This window comes from Elephas maximus, chromosome 11 (genome assembly GCF_024166365.1).
Source record: "Elephas maximus indicus isolate mEleMax1 chromosome 11, mEleMax1 primary haplotype, whole genome shotgun sequence".
Lineage (NCBI taxonomy): Eukaryota > Metazoa > Chordata > Mammalia > Proboscidea > Elephantidae > Elephas > Elephas maximus.
Genome location: NC_064829.1, coordinates 30,381,461 through 30,395,563, shown reverse-complemented (window position 1 = coordinate 30,395,563; position 14,103 = coordinate 30,381,461). Strand labels below are relative to the sequence as shown.

General features: G+C 40.9%; 1 protein-coding gene across 7 annotated transcripts in view; it reads left to right on the top strand.

Annotated features, from left to right (window-relative positions):
- OSBPL1A (oxysterol binding protein like 1A) overlaps positions 1 to 14,103 on the top strand; it is a 256,420-nt gene that overhangs the window by 239,982 nt on the left and 2,335 nt on the right. For all 7 annotated transcript variants that reach the window (XM_049901659.1, XM_049901658.1, XM_049901660.1 and 4 more), the window contains 8 exons: positions 666 to 763; positions 4,097 to 4,279; positions 5,887 to 5,994; positions 6,559 to 6,648; positions 7,484 to 7,610; positions 10,695 to 10,811; positions 11,397 to 11,520; positions 13,000 to 13,090. In XM_049901659.1, coding sequence (XP_049757616.1) covers positions 666 to 763; positions 4,097 to 4,279; positions 5,887 to 5,994; positions 6,559 to 6,648; positions 7,484 to 7,610; positions 10,695 to 10,811; positions 11,397 to 11,520; positions 13,000 to 13,090 — 938 coding nt within the window. The remainder of the gene's footprint in view (positions 1 to 665; positions 764 to 4,096; positions 4,280 to 5,886; positions 5,995 to 6,558; positions 6,649 to 7,483; positions 7,611 to 10,694; positions 10,812 to 11,396; positions 11,521 to 12,999; positions 13,091 to 14,103) is intronic.

Below are 14,103 nucleotides of genomic sequence, written 5' to 3'. Positions count from 1 at the left end.
AACCTACCTTCCTTCGGAATTTCTCAGGGTGTTTCCAAGAAGGAATGAATACACACATATATATGTTTAAGTTTATATGTGTATATAAATATATACACAGTGCTGTACCTTACAACAAAAGACAAGGACTTGAACTTTTAAATAGAAGACCTTTGTGTGATGTACATGGATGGGCTTGATACAGGCAGAGGATAGTGGACACATTGTTCTCCTTCAGACAAAGCAATCGCATTCTAAATGGAATCTTTCTGGTCTTGCCTTTATGTAAGTCAGCTTTTCCCAACCACAGTGGACTTGACATCAGTTTAATTGTTTTGTATCTCTTATCGCCTATCCTAAAAGTGTACTTTTTAAAAAAAAATTGTAAATGAATAAATAGTAATTTCAGACTTGAGAATTTTGAAAAAGTCCTTGAGAGAATGTGTACCTTCGTAGGGTTTTATAAAACCTCAGTGGGGAATAACATTATAGGAAGAGAATCAAATTAATTTTCATTCTAAAAATCCAAGTTTCCATATTCCATTGTTAGAGCTGTATTAAAAACCCAAAGTAATTAAACTCCTCGGAATAATTTTGTAAATCACTGTCTTCACAAAATTTCAGTTCCTGAAAGACTGAGGAACACCGAGGCTGTTTTTAACTTGTCCTAATGCTCTGTCTAACAGTGTGTAGCTGCATTTGCCGTGTCGGCTGTTGCTTCTCAGTGGGAACGTACTGGAAAGCCTTTCAATCCACTCCTGGGAGAGACTTATGAATTAGTTCGGTGAGGTCTTTCACTGCCTTCCATTTATTCATGTGATTTATATTGCATTTAAAATAAAGAGGAAAGTGTTATATTTGAGTATCACCAAAAAAATTTATTTTGGAAACACTGGTGGCATAGTGGTTAAGAGCTACAGCTGCTAACCAAAAGGTCAGCAGTTTGAATCCACCAGGCGCTCCTTGGAAGCCATACGGGGTAGTTCTACTCTGTCCTGTAGGGTCGCTATGAGTTGGAATCAACTCGAGGGCAACAGGTTTTCTTTTTTTTTACTTTTTATTTTGGGAACTATGTAAGAAATATTGAAACATACATAAAAAGTACCATTATGGAAAGTAATTAATTACAAGGATTTTAATATTGCCAGTTACGTGGGTTTAATCATCCTGCATTTCTCCTTATGTAGATCATAAAACATGATCAGATTTTTTTAATAACCAAAATATATCAGCATAAATTTATACGGTTGCCGTATAAGCAGTGAATGCGTGAACAGTGCAATTGTTTGCCCCCTTAGCCTGTTGCCTGTTGACACACAATTAAGGGAATTCATTTGGCTTTAACTTATCTGTATCCTCTTCTCTGCTCAAGTTTTAATGTCATGTATTCCCTGCATATTTGAAAACACACACACCAGATTTCTCTATCTTAATACAAAAAGAACGCTACGTTTTAAATTTACACAGCTAATACTGCCATTTCATACACATCACCCAAATTCATTTTGAGTGTTCTTTATTTTGATGTGTTCGAATACATAAAATTATAACAACAGTGAATTAGGCAGTTGGAGTTGCATTTGTACAGTTTCTCATATATTAAGTTGTTCTGAGGTGGAACAGACAGTCGCTTCTGGTGAGCCCTCTTACAACAAAGACCCGAAAAAACAAATGAAAGGAGTATATTTCCGACAAGCTAGGAGCCCTGAACAAGCTTTGAAAACGAACTGAGGGGCAGGGGGAGAAAGAGATGGTTCAGAAGCGGAGAAGAGTTACCAGACCTGAATTGCGGAGAGTATTCCCGGGAGCAGCTGTGGCAGGCTAGTACTAGTATTCGGCTGCAGTTCCCTCAGGGAGAAACAGCCAGCCGCACAGCCTACTCGTACCTCCGGAACCAGGGAAGAATGGTGCTCTTGGCAAAAGCTAAGTACTTGTGTATATTTTACCACACCCCCGCTCCCCCCTCCCCCCGCTCCCAAGCCGGCTTCAGTGGCTAATTTCCTTGGGCCTGAGTTAGGCCCTGTTGAGCACCTAGAGCCATCCTCCCAGCCTTGGAGAAGGAATAAATTTGCAACTGAGAGAAAAGATAATTTGCCAGCTCCACTAACCGGCAGAGCTCAGAACAGAAGCGATTCCTGTTCAGGCATAAATGGTCCGTGGACTTTGAGTACCTTTCCCCTCTGCATGGACCAGTATGGGCCTATTTCAGGAAAATAGGCCCTCGCGGGCAGACTCCAACTGTTTCAGCTGTGCTGCTGAGTGGTGGGTGTTTGAGGTTTGACATTGCTTTGCCTATTAAACAGGGTCCTTGTCTACCCACATCAGGGGCCTAAGGACTGGTGACTCCACTCAGGTCACTTAGCCACCCGCAACAGGGGCGCAAGGAAAACTGGTACCTCCCAGTCCTTACAACCAAAAACATTCGGTGCCCATGGTCCGTCTGCAGAACCCACCCACCTGCACGCTTTAGGGAACAGGGACTCACTTTCCTCAGAGGCACATGGGGGATGATTCTCAGCCCCCTGCCTTGTTCAGAGTGTGACTGCCTGCTGCAACCAGACGCTGGTACCTACACCAATCACCCCTATCCCTCTAAGACTGTAGGACAGTGCCTGTACCACACATTTGATGATCAGCTACTGGACACCTGAGCCAAATTCATACAAGAATAGTGAATGGACTCCTAGACTGATATACCTGATAACAGCTCTAGCCATCTGGGGACAGGACGTCAGAGCTCCAAAGGTGAAAATAATCAAGCTGGCTCACTCAAGCAACCCATTTCAGCATATCAAAACAAAACAAAGCAAGAAGCTATGACACAGTAAGCAAACATAAAATAAACTAATACAATAACTTATAGATGGCTCGGAGACAACAGTCAATATCAAGTCACATAAAGAAACAGACCATGATTGCCTCAACAAGCTCTCAAAACAAAGAGTCCAGGAATCTTCTAGATGAAAGTGCCTTCCTGGAATTACCAGAGGCAGAATACAAAAGGTTAATATACAGAACCCTTCAAGACATCCGGAAGGAAATCAGGCAATACGCAGAACAAGCCAAGGAACACACAGATAAAGCAGTTGAAGAAATTAAAAAGATTATTCAGGAACATAATGAAAAATTTAATAAGATGGAAAAATCCATAGACAACTATCAGAAATTCAGAAGATTAACAATAAAATTAAAGAAGCAGACAACTTAGTAGAAAGTCAGAGGAACAGAATCGAGCCAAGAGGAAGGCAGAATTTTTTAACTTGAAGATAAAGCACTTGGCACTAATATATTTGAAGAAAATTCAGATAAAAGAATTTAAAAAAATGAAGAAACCTTAAGAATCATGTGGGACTCTATCTAAAGAGAAATAACCTATGAGTGATTGGAGTACTAGAACAGGGAGGAATAACAGAAAATACAGAGAGAATTGTTGAAGATTTGTTGGCAGAAAACTTCCCTGATATCGTGAAAGATGAGAAGATATCTATCCAAGATGCTCATAGAACTCCACATAAGGTAGATCCCAAAAGAAAGTCACCAAGACATATTATAATCAAACTTGCCAAAACCAAGATAGAGAATTTTAAGAGCAGCTGGGGATAAATGAAAAGTCACCTACAAAGGAGAGTCAATAAGAATAAGCTCAAACTACCCGGCAGAAACCATGCAGGCAAGAAAGCAAATGGGATGACGTATATAAAAAATTGAAGGAAAAAAGTTGCCAACCGAGAATCTTATATCCACCAAAACTGTCTCTCAAATATGAAGGTGAAATTAAGACATTTCCAGATAAACAGAGGTTTAGGGAATTTGTAAAAACCAAACCAAAACTACAAGAAATACTAAAGGGAGTTCTTTGGTTAGAAAATCAATAATATCAGGTATCAACCCAAGACTAGAACACAGGGCAGAGCAATCAGAAGTCAACCCAGACAGGGAAATCACAAAAATAAATCAAGATATATTAAGTTGTTCTTTCATCAGGATGACAAAGAATTGTTTGCTTTGTTGAACTTGGCTCTCTAATACTTTCACATTGTGTTTTGACAGAGATAACAATAATGTGCACAACAATAGCGTTAATTACAATGTTACTTTTTTTTTTTTTTTATTTAAGAGATGACCTGGGGTTCAGACTCATCTCTGAACAGGTCAGCCATCACCCACCAATTAGTGCATTTCATGCTGAAGGATTAAACAACGATTTCATCTTTCATGGCTCGATCTATCCCAAACTCAAGTTCTGGGGGAAGAGCGTAGAAGCAGAACCCAAAGGAATCATCACCTTGGAACTCCTTGAGTAAGTTGGAATCATGCTGTTAAACTCTTTCCATGTGTACCTACTCTTAAGTATATACACCTGCACGCAGACCTGACCTTGTTGATCAGAAGATGGGGAGAAGATAAAAGCTTTTATAAAGTGTAAATTATGTAGCTGCATGTGAAAGAATTTGAGAAATAGGACAGTAGTCGTTGCTAATCAGTCTGAGTATGTTTTAGAAGTTTAACTTGATGTTTGGCTGTGATGTTTGGATCTGTCTTAAAAGAGAATAGAGCTAATCACTACATGGCAGTTCTTATGAAACAGGCTTTCTACATATCATGAATGTCAATGTTGCAGTCTTTTTAACCATCTTTTAAAATGAGTTCATTCTGACAAACATTGAAATAACAATTGTGCAGCACATTGTAGACGTTAGGGAAGTTGGAAGTTCTCTTCTTTGGGAATAGAAAATAAAGATGAGCTTTAAACTCAAAGGCATTTGTAGTTCCAATTCATATAGAGTAAGCACACTCTCCTATCCCTACCACTTAACTGCAATTAAAAATGCTGCCTGGAAGACAGTTGAGGTCTCTGCAAAGTAAATAATAGAAGGCACACTGGGGAGAAAAATCAAAACCTGAAGATTGATATAGTAATGAGTTTCCTGATTTTAGTTTTTCTTCCTGCGTCTCCTGACTGAGACTTACCTTGTTGCCTTCAAGTCGATTCCAGCTCATAGCGACCCTATAGGACAAAGTGGAGCTGCCCCATAGGGTTTCCAAGGAGCAGCTGGTGGATTGAACTGCTGACCTTTTGGTTAGCAGCTTGAGCTCTTAACCACTGTGCCACCAGGGCTCTGACTGAGACTTAAGGCAACCCAAATCTCAGAGCTGGGCTGTGGAAACAGATAGAAAACAGGGTTTCTCCCATTCTCTCCATCCTGAAAGGTTCCTTTCTTGTTAGAAGACCTGGAAAGATGGACCCTTGCAGGATGGAGAGGGTGGGGGAAATCCTGCTTTTTTTTTTTTCCTTCCCAGCCTTGTCCCAAAGCAGCAGCTCCACTTCAACAGCAGTGATGGTGGCGGAAATGGCGGCAGCACCATGGTGCCTAAAACGCAGAAAAAGTCCTTCTCCTTATGTGGAGAAACTGGGTACAGGGGCCCTGTGGTCCAAAGAGTATGAGAATCATTGTTACCTTTTTTTTTTCTCTCTCTTTCTGTCCTGTTCCCTCTGCCCACGAGTCCGACCTACTTGTGGGAAGTGCATGACCAAGCAGAGAGGCTAAGACCCTGCTGGCTAGCGAGAGGAGCTTCGTTCTTATTTTCTACCTCTAATTGAACTTATTTTTCACATGTTTTTACCAAGCTTTTGAATGCTGCAAATGAACACATGCACAGTTTATTTGGAGTATGGTAGATGTGCAGACTTTTTTCTTAAACACTTGATTTCTTTGCAGAAACAGTGAGGGCAGGTAGGTGATACTTTTACTGTGTGTTAATGCCAGCAGAGTTTGCAAAGCCCAGAGCTGAGTGATCTTGAGCAGCCTGCTTTGTTATCTTGCAAAGTGGCATTTGAGACAGATACACTTTTTAAACAAAGTAAGACTTCTCACTTTTTCTTTTTTCTTTGTGTTTGTTTTGTAGACACAATGAAGCATATACATGGACAAATCCCACCTGCTGTGTGCATAATATCATTGTGGGCAAACTCTGGATTGAGCAGTATGGCAATGTGGAAATCACAAACCACAAGTAAGTCAGACGGCATGTGTATATTCAGGGTAGCTATGTATTCCTTCAACTTTAATCATATAGTTCCAGTGGACTTTTTTTTTTTTTTTTTTTTTAATCTCTGGTAGAGCCTGATGAAAATGTAAGATTCAGGCAATATAGTACTTGAGTAAATAGATGCTCCTCCATTGAGGTGGGGTAGGGCCAGACTGGATGAACTCTGAGCTTCCCCAACTTCTGTGAATCTTATTTCCCATCTCAGCTCATCCTGCTTATGTTGTTTAGTTTGTGTTGTCCAGTTTGTGTTACCTACATGAGGAAGGGGAACATAAGAGTTAAAAGAGTTGGGTCCAAGTCTTACTTTATGACCTCAGGCAAGTTCCTTACCCTTTATGAACCTCACTTACCTCTTCTTTGTGATGGGTGCAGTACTAATGGAAGATGAACCGGAACTCCTGCATGGAGCCTGGCACATACTAGAGAATCAGTAGGTAGCAGCTGCTGTTAGAAAGGGTATCATCAGCATTGTTCTTTACTGCTTCGTCAGTGTTGAATGGTGACCTGAACTTAATATTTCCTTCGTAGGACTGGGGACAAATGTGTATTGAATTTTAAGCCATGTGGCCTTTTTGGTAAGGAATTACACAAAGTTGAAGGCTACATTCAAGATAAAAGGTAAAGTTTCCATTTTAAATTTTGTATAAGATAGGTGTCATGGCGGGGGGTGGGAAGGGGCAGCGATGGTTCAGTGGTAGAATTCTAGCCTTCCATATGGACGACCCAGTTCGATTCCCGGCCAGTGCACTTTGTATTTGTCAGTGGAGGCTTGCATGCTACTATGATGTTGAACAGCTTTTAGCAGAGCTTCGACACTAAGGCAGACTAGGAAGAAAGGCCTAAGAATTTATTTCTGAAAATCAGACAATGAAAACCTTATGGATTACAATGATCCAACACACAACTGATCATGGGAATGGTGCAGGACTGGGCATTGAATTTGCTGTGTGCTGAACACTATGCGGAATCCACGTGAATGAAATGATGTGTAGGCATACCCTGCTTTAGCCTCCCGCCACTTCACAGATCCCCAGTCTCTCTCCAGCACTCACTGTTTGTACATTGCCCGCCTCACGTCTTGTCATTATTCCCTCAACAATACAGTATAACAACTATTTACATTGTATTAGGTATTATAAGTAATCTAGATTTGATTTAAAGTATACAGGAGGATATGCCTAGGTTATATGCAAATACTACACCATTTTATATAAGATGAGCATCATCTACCAATTTTGTTATCCAATTTGGAACCAGTCCCTCACAGAAACCAAGAACTGTATTAAAATCCACGGACATAATCTTCTTAACCAATAAGTTGAAAAATCTTTCTTCTACCAAAAAAACTACCTGTTTCTGTAAAGAATCTCATTCATAAAGATCTTTCTGATAATATTAGGATATAGCAAAGCACTGGTTTAACTGTTTGCTAAACATGCATTTCTTTTGGCAGCAAAAAGAAACTATGTGCCCTTTATGGGAAGTGGACTGAATGTTTATACAGTGTTGACCTGGCCACTTTTGATGCTTACAGAAAAAATGATAAGAAAAATACTGAGGAGAAGAAGAACAGCAAACAGGTGAACACTCTGTAAGGTGGTATCAAAGGAACAACTGGACTCAGATTTGTGATCATCCCTTTGGAGGTGGCCTGTTATTGGGTCACAGTTTCACCAATTTTTTTTTTCCTTGTTTCTTTTAATGCATGAAATTTTTCTCCTTGAATCTTTTTTTTTTTTTGAATTGTGGTAAATATATATTTAACAAAACATTTGCCATTTCAATGCTCTTCACATGTACACTTTAGTGACATTAGTTATGTTTATCATGGAGTTCAGCCATCACCCTTATCCATTTCCAGATTCTCCATCACCTCTAACAGAAGTTCAGTGTCCCCTAAGCAGTGAGCCTCCCTTTTCCCTCCCTCCTGCCCTGAGTCTCTTTTAATGGACAGATGTCTGTCTGAGTAGCAAATGCTTGACCTAACTTTTTATAGACTATGGGTCTGTGCCACTTTTATAACTGCCATATATATGGGACTTTAAAATCATTCAGGTAGCTTTGGAAAGTGGGAATGCATCTTAGACAAACTTTGTTTTCCTCATTTCTGTTTGTGTGCACAAGAAATTGAGATCCTTTGTATATTTAAAATTCCCTCCAAAATTACCCCTTATGTGTTCATGCTTATTGTTTGTTTTGTTGCCCTTTTCCCTGTCACTAAATCACTGAAGTTATGGCCACCGTGGTTAAAGTAAACGAGCACTCCTGAGCTGCTGTCCTTCTTTCCTTACTAAACTTTCTCTTTATGGGACAGTTAATATCCTGATGGAATTCCCCACATGTGTGGCACATAGCTTCTTGTTGCATGACCTCAAGAAGGCTCTGCAGTTCCGCAGGCTTCTGTCCCTGCCCTCCAGGCAGAAAAGGGGAGAGCTAAAGAAAGATTGCACCTGTTTGGACAGGAAATATTTGTTTGAGTCCTGATTACTCTCCAGTAACTAGAAGAGCACAAACTCTGGGTTAGGATCCTCTTTCCAGCATTAATGACTGGTACAACCTTAGCCAGATTTTCAGCTTCTCTCTTCCTCAGCTCCTTCATTTGTAAAATGGGGATAGTAACGGTAGCTACCTGTCAGATGAGCTGACAGATGTAAAGGGCTCAGAAGAGTTCCTGGTTCATAGTAAGACTAAGCATGTCCTTTCTGCTCAAAGTATGCCTGCAGACTGGCAACATGAGCTTCATCCAAGGCCCTGTTAAAAACACCAGGTGCTCAGGCCTCATTCCAGACATACTGAGGCACCATCTCTGGGGCTCTTTGGTGGTTCTTATGTAAGCTAGAGTTTAAGAAGCCCTGATATTCCTCAAAAACAAAAGGTGTACTTATTAGTGATTTTCTTTGTAAATTGAGTTAACCATGGTCCTGAGGTGAAGAGAGTTTTATTAAGTGGTCAGAGAACCCTGCTTTCTCTGGACTTGGCTTGTGTCTTTGTTTTTCTTTCCCTTCATCACCCTGTGCGCATTTTTGCTTTTCCCCTCACATCCTGCATTTCCTGCCTCTTTTTCTGCATTCCATGAGGTGCGCTGATTCTTCCTGCAGCTGTTAGGGAATTGACGGGGCTGGAGAAGGAAATGTTCCAGGATCCAGGGAGGCCCGGAACAAAACTCCTCAACAGCAGCTCCTGCCAATGTGAGGGAGCTTGGCAAAAGACACCCTCACCAGCACACTTGTTGGCCATCCATCCTTCACAGAGGGCCAGGACAGGGAAGGACGTCAGCGGAATTCCAGAAAATAACCCTTGTGTTCCTTAAAGCCCCTGCCAATCTTTGTAGAAAAGTGGCCTTACCCCTTGGAGAGAGAAATTATTCTCATATACCACTCCTTGCCTCTCTCCTTCCTGTGTGCCACCCACCTGCCGTCGATTTGTGGTGCTCTGAACATATTCACGTGCTCTGGGAAGTTTATCACCAGTGTTGTCACCTCCTTGCTGCTGATGTTGGGTTGTTTCGTTTTGTTTTGCTTTTAAATTGTGGTAAAATATATATAACAAAAAGTTTGCCCCATTTTAACCATTCTTAAATGTAGAATTCAGTGACACTAATTACATTCCCTGTGTTGTGCTGCCATCACCACTATCCACGTCCAAAAGTTTTCATCACTCCAGACAGAAGCTCAGTACCCCGTTAACAGTGACTCCGCTTCTCCCTTCTGCCCGGCCCCGGTAACCACTGACAGGCTTTGACCTCTGTGTATTTGCCTATTCTGGATATTTCATACGAGTGGGATCATACAGTATTTGTCCTTCTGTGTCTGACTTATTTCACTCCTTGATGTTTTTAAGCTATATATTCACTGAAAATTCCTCACCAGTCATTTTAAATTTGATAACTATGTGACCTTGGGAATATTATTTAGTCTTCCAAAGTCTTGAATTCTTTATGTATAAATGCAGGGTAATAACATCTGCTCACAGGCTCATCACCTAAGGATTAAATACACAGAGCACCTGGTATAGCTCTGGCTCATAAGGGGTAGCCAAGGAGAATGTCAGCCTAGCATCTTTTTAGCCTAACAGCTTTCTAAGTTCTCTTTTTCAAAATACATTCAGATTTCCTACTAGTTTTGTGTCACTGACAGATTTAGTCAGCTACCTCCAGAATTTAAGCTTTTGTTGTTCTTAGAATGTTCCATGTTTTGGCTTTGCCTCTATGGTGTAATCTTGAAAGTCAGCCTGTTCCTATACTTCTTGGGGATCTCCGTGCTCAGCGTTTAGCAGTTGCTCAGTACATCCTCAAATGAGTTATTTTGTCCTTACAAAAAAGAAGCTTTAGAAACATTAACACACTACAGTAAAGAATGATAGTGGCGATAATAAGCCTTGAATACACTACAATAAAAAATGAGCGTGGTAATAGTATAACACTAAATGATACAACATATGAGGCCCTGATGCTCATAACATTTTTTCAGTCATTGAGCAAGTATTTACTGCCTCCCTACACTGTGTGAAATGTAGGAATACAGATATAAGAAAGCCATGGTGTCCCTGCCCTCAGGCAGTTTCCATTCTAGTGGTGGTCAATAAATGGTGATTATTTTACATTTTGTAAATGTAGTCATTTAAAACGTTGTACCTAAGTTTTGCCCCTGTGTTGATTCCTATAGATGAGCACTTCTGAGGAGTCAGATGAAATGCCAGTGCCAGATTCTGAGAGTGTATTTGTTATCCCTGGAAGTGTTCTCCTGTGGCGAATAGCCCCCAGGCCTCCAAATTCTGCCCAGGTGAGACCCTCGCTCCTCCTAGCTTGCTTTGATGGTGCACTTCCTGTAGGCAGGTTGTCACTGGAATGCCCCTCCCGCCCCCCACTGATCCGTGTGCTCGTTTGCCTTCTCTTCCCTCCCCTCTCACCCTGAGACCCAGGACACTCCTGTTGCCCACCCTCCTGGTATCTGGGTAGGAAAGGTGTGCTGGGGTGGGCTTTTTATTGGGGCTTCTAAATAATTATTTAGGAGTAAGACTAGCCTTGGTTAAATACAGGGTGGAGCATCTTTAGTATAAAGCCCCTAGACCCGGCAAGTAATGGTTTTAATGAGAAAAAAAGAATGTTGATGTTGCTTATACTTGAAATTAACAAGGATAGATAATATTTACTTCGTGAGGCCTGCTTCGAAATGTCCTTGAGACAGACACCCATAGGTGCAGACTTAGGTGAAACATCGAGCTGTGTGGTCTGAAAAAGGCCAACCATTGCTACCAATGAAGGGGTTGGGGAGCCTTTGTCATATAACACCTGTTATATATTCAGGGCTTTTCATTTTGCTTTATGCCCTGGTACATCTTAATTAGACCCTTTTCCATCTTTTCAGATGTATAATTTTACTAGTTTTGCAATGGTTTTGAATGAAGTGGACAAGGAAATGGAGAGTGTGATTCCTAAAACAGACTGCAGATTACGGCCTGATATAAGAGCTATGGAAAATGGAGAAATAGGTAACTACCATCTCATGAGGCCAACAGTGAATACTGATGTCTTCAGGGATTGTTTTATTTCTGTTGACTGTTAGTATCATTGGGGTACTAGCATTTTTAGTCTCCCAGAGATTTTTCAATTAAAATTAAGTAATTTTTTTTTTTAATTTGGAAATCTGAGGTAGACCTCATTAGTTCATATTCATTATTTTCAGTGACATTCCCCTGACAGTTGGATATATTACATATGGCTAGAGGCATTTTTTTTTAGAGGCATATTGTAAATGCCAGAGAGGAATTTGAAAAGACAACAGCATGTTTAAAGTGTATTCTAATTATTTCACTTATATTGGAGAATTTAAATATCCCCTTATAAGCCTTATGTTTCAAGAAAGCAGATCACCTCCTCTGGATTGATTATAATAATATTTACAACATTAAATGTTTTCTAACCTGCTTTTCTTCTAACTCAGTGGTTCTCACAGTGGGGGGTAGCTTTCCCCCAGGGCACATTTGGCAATGTCTGGAGACTTTGGTTGTCATATCCGAGGACTATGGTTATATCAGGGAAGGTGACACGGTACCTAGTGGGTAGAGGCCAGGGATGCTGCTAAACATCCTGCAGTGCACAGGATGGACCCCTATAACAAACCCTTCTCTGACCCAACACGTCACTTGTGCCAAGGTTGAGATCCCTGCTCTGACTGAATACTGTGATTCTTCAAATTATCAGTGAGACGAAACTGTTTGAATTTCTTCTGGAATCTGAAGGAGCTCTGTGAGGTCTCACTATGAATTTAGAATAATTTGACATGTATTCAGTTTTCCCACCCAAGTTTTCACTGAAGTATCTTAACATCATTTTTGGCCTTAGAATAAGTAGGTTCTTTTTGATAAATGCATGTGGTGGAGGTGCTGGTTGTTAGTTGATGCCAAGTTGGCTCCATCTCATGGTGACTCCCCACACAACAGAATGAAACACTACCCAGTCCCACACAATCCTCCTGATTGTCAGCATGCTCCAGTCCATTGTTGCCTTCCAACCGAGGGGGCTCATCTTCCAGCACCGTATCAGACGGTATTCTGTTGCGATCCATAGAATTTTCACTGACTTATTTTCAGAAGTAGATCACCAGGCCTTTCTTCATAGTATATCTTGGTCTGAAAGCTCCGTTGAAACTTGTCCACCCGGGGTGACCCTGCTGGTATTTGAGATACCAGTGGCATAACTTTCCAGCATCATAGCAACATGCAAGCCACCACAGCACAGCAGACTGACAGACTGGTGGTGGGTAAATGTATAGACGTTGTTAAGAGCACAACTATGGAGAGAGATGCTTGCCAGCTCTGCCTCTCACTAGCCTGGGTTCCAATGCGGTGGAGACGTTGCTCGTGCTCATGGATGGTGCTTCTCCATGGCCTGTCTGTGCTTAGGACTCTGCCTGGCATGCCCTACATAGACAAGAAAGGCTTCTCACTGATGGTCTTATTTTTATTTAGATCAAGCTAGTGAAGAAAAAAAGCGACTGGAGGAAAAACAAAGAGCAGCCCGCAAAAACAGGTCCAAGTCAGAAGAGGACTGGAAGACGAGGTGTGTGGCCCTTCCAGGCTGTGGCTGGTCCCTCAGACAGGCTCCTACATGTTGGTGAGGCAGGAGTGGGGTGTTAGCCAGTGCAGAGCAAGAGTCTGTCTAGCATACAGCCTGCCAGATTGTCCCCAGGTCTGCGAAAAAAGTTGTTTCCACTAACTTATTCTCAGTATTCAAGCTGAAAGAGTTGTATGAGTGACAAAGAAAAATGGCTATTTGGAAATTAAGGTTAAAATATTCCCACACAATTATCACAGGTAAATGTCAATTAAGCCAACTTTCTTCCTGATCTAGCAAAACCTTGTCCCATCCATATATAAGAGGGAAGGTAAAATCCAGAGGTACAGATTTTGGCATGAAAAGTGACTATAGGGCCATTTGCTTTAACCAGCAACAGTGAAAACTCTAAGAGCAAAAAAAATGCTTCATAGTAGGCTCATTCCTTTACTTCCATGGTAAATGCCTATTCCTGCTGTGGCGATAATAGGAATATTTGGGTCTTACCAAACAAATCTAACTGTACTCTAATTATTAAGTATTTTCAGAAGCAATTGGAAAGAATGGCAAAGACATAAAACTTTTTCCATGTTACCCTGAAAACTAAATCATCTTTATAAAATTTTATACAAATTTGTGAATCTTTTAAGTAAGTAATTTTGCATTTCTGTCACCTGAAGAAAGCTGGGGCTGTGGGAAATGGGTAACGTGTTTTTTTAATGCAAGAAAATCACTAGGGCAGCTATGTCTAGATTTAGGTAGGACAGGTGAAGATATGAAAAGTTAGATGCCCCGAAGAATCCATATTATCATTGGGGAAACTGAGACCCAGAAAGATTTGGATTAGATGCATTTCAGTGGATTCTGTGTAGCAGAGTGTATGGAAAAAATCACGGTCTTTAAAGTCAGACCTAAGTTTGCTATCACTTACTTAGCTTGGGCAGTTATTTAACTTCTCCGACACTCAGCTTAGTTGTAAACTGGGGCTTTAAGAATTTGGGGGAAATAAACAGCTTGGA